Here is a 9,283-nt window from a genome sequence, read left to right as displayed (position 1 = left end):
CGCTCAGAGGCAGCGGCCTCGTCCCGCCAGCAGCGCGCCGCTGTGGAGATGAGCGTCTCGCGTCCGGCTTTGGCTTTGCTGGGGCACTTACACCTTCCCTCGTGAGGCGTTAGGAACGGGCAGGCCTGTAGCGGGAGCCTGTATGCTGTAGGTGTGCTCTCAGCCTCCTGCAGAGGTTACCCCGTTGATGACTGGGGCTGCGGGCCTTTTAGCGGTCAAAACATTGGAACCGAGTTTTAAGTAAAAAAAAACAAAACAAACATATTTGCATTAAATTCAGGAGTACAGTGTTCTCAGCTTTTGTCCGTGCAAATTATGTAATTTCTTTTTTAAGACCCTCAGCTAAGAATTTACTGAGTCTGGAGAAATGTTTGTGGCGGAAAGTTACAGTTGTAGTTATCAATTACAGTGCCTGTGGAAGACTTTTTCACTGCCATTGAAAGCCTTTTCAAGGGATATGGCTTTATTTCTTCAAACGAGATCACGCAAATGCATTTGGAAGCTGTAAAGAATCACATTAGTCTGAAGTGGTAGTGGGTATATTCAGACCAGCAAAGGATCTAGAGGTATTAAGACATAGAAAATTCCCTCTGAATTAAGGCTTGAACTAATCTCATAGTTTCAAGAATAGAAACTAATTCTAAAGTCCTTTTTATGATTTTAATACGTTATAATACATTGCTTTTTAAATTGTATATTAAAATGAGAAAGCTTATATAGAATTAAGATACACCATCTCATAAATACTAGTCACTATTATTGTCTCTGCAATAAAAGTTGAACAGAACTCTGACTCTGGGAATTGTCAGTAGGTTAACACAAGAGATTTTCCTCTGCAGAATTTGCAGAATCTTGTCAGTGTAGCACCTGATAAGCCAGTACAACCAAGTTGTGGGAGCCTGATGTCATGTTTAGGAGCTGATTTAATAGATACTATGGAGTTGGTATGTTTCCAAATGCTTGCTTGGAATTCAAGTTGTCCGAAATATGAGGAAATAGTCTTAATTAAGCGTACCGTATCTATGACAGTGTAACCTAGATATGAAGCTCTATTGATGACATTAATTTGATACATGTGTTTATAGATGTATGAAATTATATTGATATAACTTGAAGCCAGGCACTTTAGTATTATATAAGTTATTCAGTCTGATAAACATACTTGTAGATGTTGCGCTACCATAAGCATGGTACATTTTGGCAAAAATGCTTTAATATTGGTTGGGATTTTTTTTTTGTCGTTTGTCATGAGCGCAGTACTGGATGACAGTATGCTTTTAGTAAGAAGTGTGTTAGAAGAAAGAACAGTTTTCTTAAATAACAGTGGTATTTCAGGCTCAGTAGAAAGATCCTTCACTTTCAGTGACAGATTTAAATGTATTTGGTATATCAGAAGATATATTTTTCACTATCTTTTGTCACAGTCTCTCAGGAAGGTTTTGATTATACGTTCCATGGATGTCATTCCAGTTATCAAAAAGAGGAAAATAATTATTTGACATAGCAAAGTTGCTTTTTGAGTATTTCAAGTGTCATTTTCTAGTACAAGCATTTTTATAAATCTGATCCGTTTCCCCACTGTAATGACAATGAAACTTTTTTCCTTCTAAAAAGGCAGTACTGGATACCAGTATATGAAGTGAGAATTTGCTTTGCCATGTAAATAAATCTTTAGGGAAAAAAAAAAAACTGTAATTGAATTTTACCAAAATAATACTGTAAATAATTAAAAATTAAAAGGAAATTCCTAGGGAAGCATCCTTATAGCAGTTGCAATATAAGATAATGTAAGCATTCTTAGGGGTTCAATTCATCACATAAAGTACTAGTGAAACCCACCTACACAGTACTGTTTGTATGCTTCTGTCTTCATGGTGGGAAGATCTGTAAGTGATTTATGTCTGAGAGAGAGAGAACTTGTGTGAAGGACATAAGGACAAAATTATTTTTGAGGGTTCACTTTTAAGAGGGTTAATTTATTTGTTTTCCTGATGTGAGTTTCTAATGTATCAGGTTTTACTACTCCCCCCCCCCGCCTTGAACAGCTTCTTTGGTCTTACTTTGAGTCTTGTTTTTGGGAGAGATATCTTTTATATTAATTTTAAAAGGGTAGAGAACACTTAAGTTTTTCTTCCTGGAAGCTTCTGGAAGCACGTAGGAGGAAAACTCCAAACTTCTGTACTTTGATTTTATGGCAACTGGTGCTGAAGCTTTTGAGTATCCTTTTACTAATATTTTCACTGAATATTGAAGTTTCATACTTTAAAATAAAAGCAGCTAGTCTAAAAATCCCTTGTGTATATATGTTGAAAGCTCTTAGTTTCCTTATTGTTGTGATAGAGCTTCTCAGCGTGGGCTAGTCCTAAAGGGAGCAATTAGAAGTAGAAACCTCTATTTTTTCAGTAAAGGCACAAAGCGCAATTCTTGTGCGTTGCAAGTAATCTCTGTATCTACCCACACTATGTAGGATGTCAATTTTGTGGGCTTTTGCTTCCAGCAGAAGTGCTGAAGCAAAGTAAACTTCATTGTATGTATTTGGGAAGGAGAAAGGAAAGTGTAAGTCGATTCTGCCATCATTTGAATACACGAAATCTAAGCATTTCAAATCTTACTTAGGCTGTTAAATTATTCCTCCAGCAAGACAACAGCTTGAGGGCTTGAGAAAATCTTTTAATGTAACTGGTAATTTCTGCTGCTGTTGTGGCACACATTGATGACCTTAAAGGGCTTGATTATAAGTGCTGAGTGATTTACATTTTCCTTTTGGTTGTTGTTATGTTAAGATTTATAATATAAAATGATATTATTACATTTTCTCCTTTTAAAAAAACTAAAGCACCCTCTCATGTACTGGGGCATATTGAAATGTAGCGGAACTTACTGTTTTTTCAGGACAGACGGAAGTTTTGTGGTTCATGATGTACCTTCAGGATCTTATGTAGTGGAAGTTATATCACCTGCTCATAAATTTGAGCCTGTGCGAGTTGACATAACTTCAAAAGGCAAAATGAGGTGAGCCTTTCCCAATTTGCTTCTGTATTGATCTGTTAAGTATGCCTGACAGCACCGTATAAGAAGTAAACAGTACTGTAGGTCTCATGTTCCATTTCAGACTGTATGTTTTGGCTTCTTTTAACATCACTTCTAGGAGCACATTTTTTTAAAATCAAAGTCTGATTTATTTCTTCCTTTCATATTTATGGCCCTAAATAAGAGGAGATTGATAAAAAGAGTGCTTCTATTTGTTTGATTTTCTTATTTTCTTATGCAGCTATCCTGAAATAAAGTCCAGACATAAATCAGTTAACTGCTCTATCTTTTGCCAATACCTTTTTTTTTTTCTTCTTCCGTTTTTCCTTTCTTGTTTTGTAAGGGTTCTGTCAAGACTTGGCACAATGAAATTCTAATTCATTCTAATTTAAATTCCAAAATATTTCTGTTACACCTCCAAAAGGTCTTCCTTACAGTTACGGACAAATGCTAGTAGTTACCAGCCTGCAGTATTTCTGTCACATCGTTAGCTTTTTTTTTAATGTTTACGGCCAGATACATTATCCCTAACAACTGTAACTGTACATCTCTAACTGCACACTATTCAGTAAGTAATGCAGAAAAAATGGCTATCCTGTCTAATAAGGTTTATTATTTAAATGAACATGTTTGTAGTTAATTTTTCTTTGTACAGGCAAACACGTAGTACCTTAACTTCAAGCTCATCTTTTACAGTGTCTTATAAAAGATGCTGTTACATTTTAGGAGTAGAAACATCAATATAAACACTGCAGAGAGGTTAAAAATTGAAATTTCAAACTGAAAAAAGTGCGAACGGTCTGTTTATGATAATAATAGCACAATTTGTTTGTGCTTAGATTTTTTTCCAACCTTCGTGAAGTTGTATTTTTTATACTTTCTAAGGCAGTATATCATTGGCAACAATTAATATGTAATAAATACGGAAGGAACTTGGTGAAATTGATAAGACAGCGTGTATAAACTCTCACTTAGCACTCTTTGGTATCCAAGGACTAAGTACCAGTAGACTTGACATCTCTACCAGTCAAACAGGTAGAAACTGTAATGAGGATTACAGTTGGGAGACACTTGAAAAAATGCAATACATGGGGAAAATATTAACTGGGCTTTTCTAAGGGAAGTTTTTTTTTTAAAAAAATACTGGAATTTTCAGAAAAAGGAAACAGCATGTGGATAATAGATACGTTTGATAAGATCTACCTGAAAATCTCAAAAGCCTGTGAAGAAAATATAGTCATAAGGTAGGAGGGAAAGACATTCTTCAGTTGAATATTTGGTGAAAAATTCAGAAGGAATATATGGTTTCGCTCGTAATGGGCAGAAGTCATCCCTGGAATTGCACAAGGCACATAAATATTCATAAATCACGAAAAATGGGTGAGGAGTGACAAAGTTAGATAATAGTACTAAGTAACTATCTAATTACTAGGCCGAAGTGAAGAATACTAACAAAGAACTGTGGAAAGACCTTATAAGGTAGTAAAGACTGAGACTCAGTATTGATAAATGCAAAGTAATGCACTTAGGCAAAAGGTAGTATTAACTTCATATATAAATAATTGTTGCCCTTAGCAAACTGTGTTTAAGCTACACTACAGGCTTCAATGCTCTACCTTCTCTAAAAACACTGTAGATTTTCTTGCTTGTTACCAAGGTGAGAAAAAATGGCAGAAGTCACATCTGAACAAATAGTTCTGATGTTTCTGATCTGCAGGTCTGTTTTCCACGTCAGGTTTTTCAGCTTGCTTAATAGCTAGCCTGGAAAAAGGGTAAAGCAAGTATCATTTGATCCCGTAAAGTATGCTGCTGAGAGAAATTAGCTTCTGAAAAGTGAAGCCTAGCTGACACTGCCTAGCAGGTAGTTTTGTTTGTAGTCTATTATTAAAACTTTGGAATATTATTAAATAATCTTTTTTATTTTGTTAAAGATTGTATTGATTTTTTAATTATTTACATTTTGCTCATTAGAGCAAGATATGTGAATTACATCAAAACCTCTGAAGTTGTCAGGCTGCCGTACCCACTCCAGATGAAATCTTCTGGACCTCCTTCATACTTTATAAAGAGAGAATCTTGGGGATGGACAGACTTCCTCATGAACCCTATGGTATGTGCAAGCAACACACAAAGGTTAAAAGTATGCTAAAGATCCAAATATAGCTGTTCCTAGGAATGCCAAGAATAAAATAATTGAGAAAAAATATGCACGCTGTGTTCTTCTGAAAGGATTGGTTTATTTCTTTGGGTTTTACTTGTTTGCAAATAGAAAGCTTTTCTGTGACCCGTCCTTCCCTGTATAACCCACTCTCTTAACTTATGTCCTCTGAAAGTAGCCCATGTTCTTGTTCCTTTGACAACATGACGTTCTAGTAGTGTGGAGATAACAAGCATTTACTTTAATGGTCCAACTTTGAAATCTGTTATTTAAAACATAATACTTCCTTATCAGGTTTCTTTCCTGACGAGTGTATTACTGTTACTGGGTTACTGACTCAGAATGCCGTAGTTCTAGAATTTGGCTGTTTAGCTAAAAGCTTTATGTCAGCATGTATAACAACGTCGGCAGCAACAAATAAGCTGAAGAAATATTTGCTGTTTTCTGTGTAGGTGATGATGATGGTTCTTCCATTACTGATATTTGTGCTTTTGCCTAAAGTTGTCAACACCAGTGATCCTGATATGAGACGGGTAAGTATGTTCAATGGATGCAGACATAGAGAACAAAGAAAATGAGATTTTAAGGTACAGGAAAGTAGTAAACACAAAACTGGACTTTTAAACAAGTCTGAATGGGCATCATTTATTCAGTTAATACAGTGTTGCTGTTCTAACAATGAATTCTAACATTTCCTACTCATTAATTTTCTATTAAACAGCAAAACAGAGAATTAAATTTGTTTGGCACACCTTTGAAAGTATTACAGTATGAATGGTGTTTTCCATAGTTCCTTTAGAGCAATAAGTATAATTTCTCAAATGCTTTTTTTTTTAATAAATTTCCAATGTATTTCTGCACTGTGTTTAAATTTAGTACTTCATTTTTAGACATCAGTTAGTAAGTGTCAGGTGTGTTGAGAAAAGTAGGATGTGGAGTTCTCTTACCCATCAACCTAAACCACATAGTTTACAAGACTGTTAAATCCAGATGTCATGATAGTGTATATGATATGGAGTCTTAATGTAGTCATTAAATTATCTGATTTATTGTCCTTTCATCATGCAAAATGCCGAATAGCAGAAGGCTAGGAGAAAATGGAGATTCAAGGTGTTTGCTAAACCTTTTCTTATTTTTAGAAGTATTCCTTGTCTGTCTTGGGTGGCTGCTTTTTGAGGGTTTGGTTAATTTAAACTCCTTTTTCTCTAAATAACCACTGTCTTCAGTAGTACTTTATAGGTGTCTGAGTCTCTTTTTTTGTTGTGTTGGTTTTTTGTTTGTTTGTTTGTTTGTTTTTAAAGTAATACCCATGAAAAGCATATCAGAGCTATGTAATGCTCTTTTGGCTTTAATTTTTATTAAAAAGAGGATACAAAGATACTCTAGATATCTGTGGCATGTTCTTCAAGCCAAGCTGAACTTTAGAAGTTGAATTTTTAAAAAATCACTTATTCCTTACTTTTTTCACTGATCTGACACTGCTTACAGACAGGCTGTTCTGATGGTAAACCATCATAACTTCTAATAATCTAGTTCTTATTAGCTGACTGATACAACTTGTTAAAGAAAAATTTTAAGTTGTAATAGTAACAAAGGCTACCATAACAGCTTTTGCTTTGTTTGTCCCTTGAAAACAGTTAAAGCTCTGTCATTCTGAATGGTAACTAGAAGAGCAAGGTGACAATCCAACACGAAATTGGCAATTACTATGAGCATTATCCCATTGTGGATGTGCAGTTCAGCTGTTGTATTCATTAAAAGTACTTCAGGGTTTGTTTGTTTTAAACTTGATTGATTCCTCTCATAGGGCCACTATGCTAAACTCTAAAATTACATTAAGCTTAGCTGGATATAGGGTCTCATATTAAAATTCTTCCTTTCATGAAACAAAGAAAACTTAGCTGTGGTACACTAGTAGCTTGATCTTACAGAGTAGGGCAGTAAGAATATCTAATCCCTTCAAACAGCTTCAAAAGTTAGTTAGATTTAGCATAAATAATAATTTGAAGACACAAAAGTACATGAAACCTATGAGAACACAGATCCCAAAATCTAAATAAAAGCTTAAATTTTAAAATGGAAGAATGTAATGCTGAAAATAAGTAATGGCAATTTTTTAGTTTAGATTTTTTTTTTAATCAGGTGTTTGCCCTGTAAGACTGCTTAAGACATGGTTAACTTTATACGCCAGTGCTTTTAGTTTTGGGGTTTTATGTTTCTGTGTGTAGCTGGGCATTTGGCTGTGGTTGCATAAAAATATGTAGCAATACATACCCTGGAGGACTACAAATAGTAAAACAGTATTTGGGAAAATTTGACATCTTCCTGACGCGATCTTTCAGCTGATGCCTTAGAAACAGCCAGAATTGTAACAAGTTATTAAGGTTATCTAATCTTTGCATGCAGGAAATGGAGCAGTCAATGAACATGTTGAATTCCAACCATGAGCTGCCAGACGTCTCTGAATTTATGACAAGACTTTTCTCTTCAAAATCTTCAAGCAAGTCTGGTAGTAGCAGCAGTAAAGCAGGGAAAAGTAGTTCTGGAAAAAGGAGGTAGTTTTAAGTCTTCCTCCTAAGCCTGAGTTTGCACAACTGCTTGTTATGTGGTATCATGTTTATTTGTCTTGAAAGATCAAAAAGCCACTACTGTAAACTTTAATCAGGCACAGAAAATGGTATGCTACAACTGTGGTGTGTAGCTTTTTTTAGTCTGTATAAGCTGTTTTGTACTTGACAGTAAGCAAAAGAGGACATGGCTTCAATACTGTATCTGTGTAAAGTTACGGATGATACTGAATTAACTATATTGTTCTGTAGAGAATTATTATAAATTCTATGATGTGCTAAACAGTAATTAATGTCTTATCATAAGACAATGTATTAAAAAAATTCAAAGATAATAGAAGTGGAGTTCAGTCTTAAGATGGCTTTAATGTTTTGTACTTGCTGTTGAGTTCTGAAAGAACAAATCCTTTCAAAATTGTTGTGGGTTTACTGAGTAAGTAATTTGCCGTATCAACTTGTCATATGTGTTACATACAAAATAATTTCACTTCACATTGTTTGCTGCCTGTACACTTCAGTTCAAGGGCTTTCCACTTTTTCTTGCCCAGTTTTATTCTGATCTACTTTCTGCTAAAAACTCTTTGGAGGGAAAAAAAACAAAGCATCCTGCATCAGAAAGTCTTCTAAGCTCTCTCAAGTTAATTCTGAATCCAAGGTTTCTATATAAACATGATGGGCTTTTATCTTAGATCTTTTCTTTTGAAATCACATGTGTCACTTCAGCAACACTTTTGTTTCTTGTTGTTTTCTATGTGCTGTGCATTCGTCTTATCAGTGGTATGATTTGAGGTGAGATACATAATGAAATTTTTAAAATGAAAGAAAAAAACCTAAAAGTACAGTAGGAAGGTAAATCTTACTCATGTTAGAAATTATGTTCCGAAGTCTATAGCTGTCTCTAGGTATGCTAAGTCACTGGCAAAACTTTGTTTATGGAGCATGCCAGTGTGTCTGTACTGCAATGACTTTTCAAGCTACCCAGTAACTTCACAAGAAAATTGAAAAATGGATTTTCCACTAGATGAACATTTGCAAATTAAAGTGACAGCAATACCTGCCAAACGCCATTAGTAACTGTCTGTATTTTTTTTTTTTTTTTTTTTTAGCAAAAGTGCTGTTCTTTTCCATTTTTACAATTGCTAACTTCTTAGGTAACAGTATCCATGCAGTATGCGTAATCTATATCTGATTCCAAAAATGGTATTTAAGTTTCACCTAAAGCACCCCTGAAGCAAAATCAATTCTAACACTTTGTAGGGCTATAAGTTGTCTTAGAATACATACTTAGAAGTGTGCTATGGAAGATTACGTACATGTTCATAGGATTAAGTCAACTTAAGATGTGGGAGAAGAAATGAACCAATGTTTTTGGACAATGAAAGATTTCAGTCTTTTTAAAGTAAGCTGCACATTTGTGGTCTTGTTTTTGTTTTGTATATTAAGTAAAATTTTGGTGGAAGGATTTACTGCAATGAGTGTCACGTTGCCTTTGTAAAAAAACAAAACAGCATCTTACTGAAAAGTTCAT

General features: G+C 34.7%; 1 protein-coding gene across 1 annotated transcript; it reads left to right on the top strand.

The window, feature by feature from the left end:
* Nucleotides 1-2,845: 2,845 nt before the first annotated feature.
* EMC7 (ER membrane protein complex subunit 7) lies at nucleotides 2,846-8,044 on the top strand. Its single transcript, XM_010088050.1, has 4 exons — nucleotides 2,846-3,012; nucleotides 5,002-5,140; nucleotides 5,641-5,721; nucleotides 7,595-8,044. The coding sequence occupies exons 1-4, from the start codon at nucleotides 2,846-2,848 to the stop codon at nucleotides 7,745-7,747; spliced, it is 540 nt and encodes a 179-aa protein (XP_010086352.1). The 3' UTR covers nucleotides 7,748-8,044.
* The last annotated feature ends 1,239 nt before the right edge of the window (nucleotides 8,045-9,283 follow it).

This window comes from Pterocles gutturalis, unplaced genomic scaffold, assembly GCF_000699245.1.
Source record: "Pterocles gutturalis isolate BGI_N339 unplaced genomic scaffold, ASM69924v1 Scaffold50301, whole genome shotgun sequence".
Taxonomy (NCBI): Eukaryota; Metazoa; Chordata; class Aves; order Pterocliformes; family Pteroclidae; genus Pterocles; species Pterocles gutturalis.
Note: the sequence above shows the minus strand (reverse complement) of the source record. Positions and strands in the feature narration are given on the sequence as shown.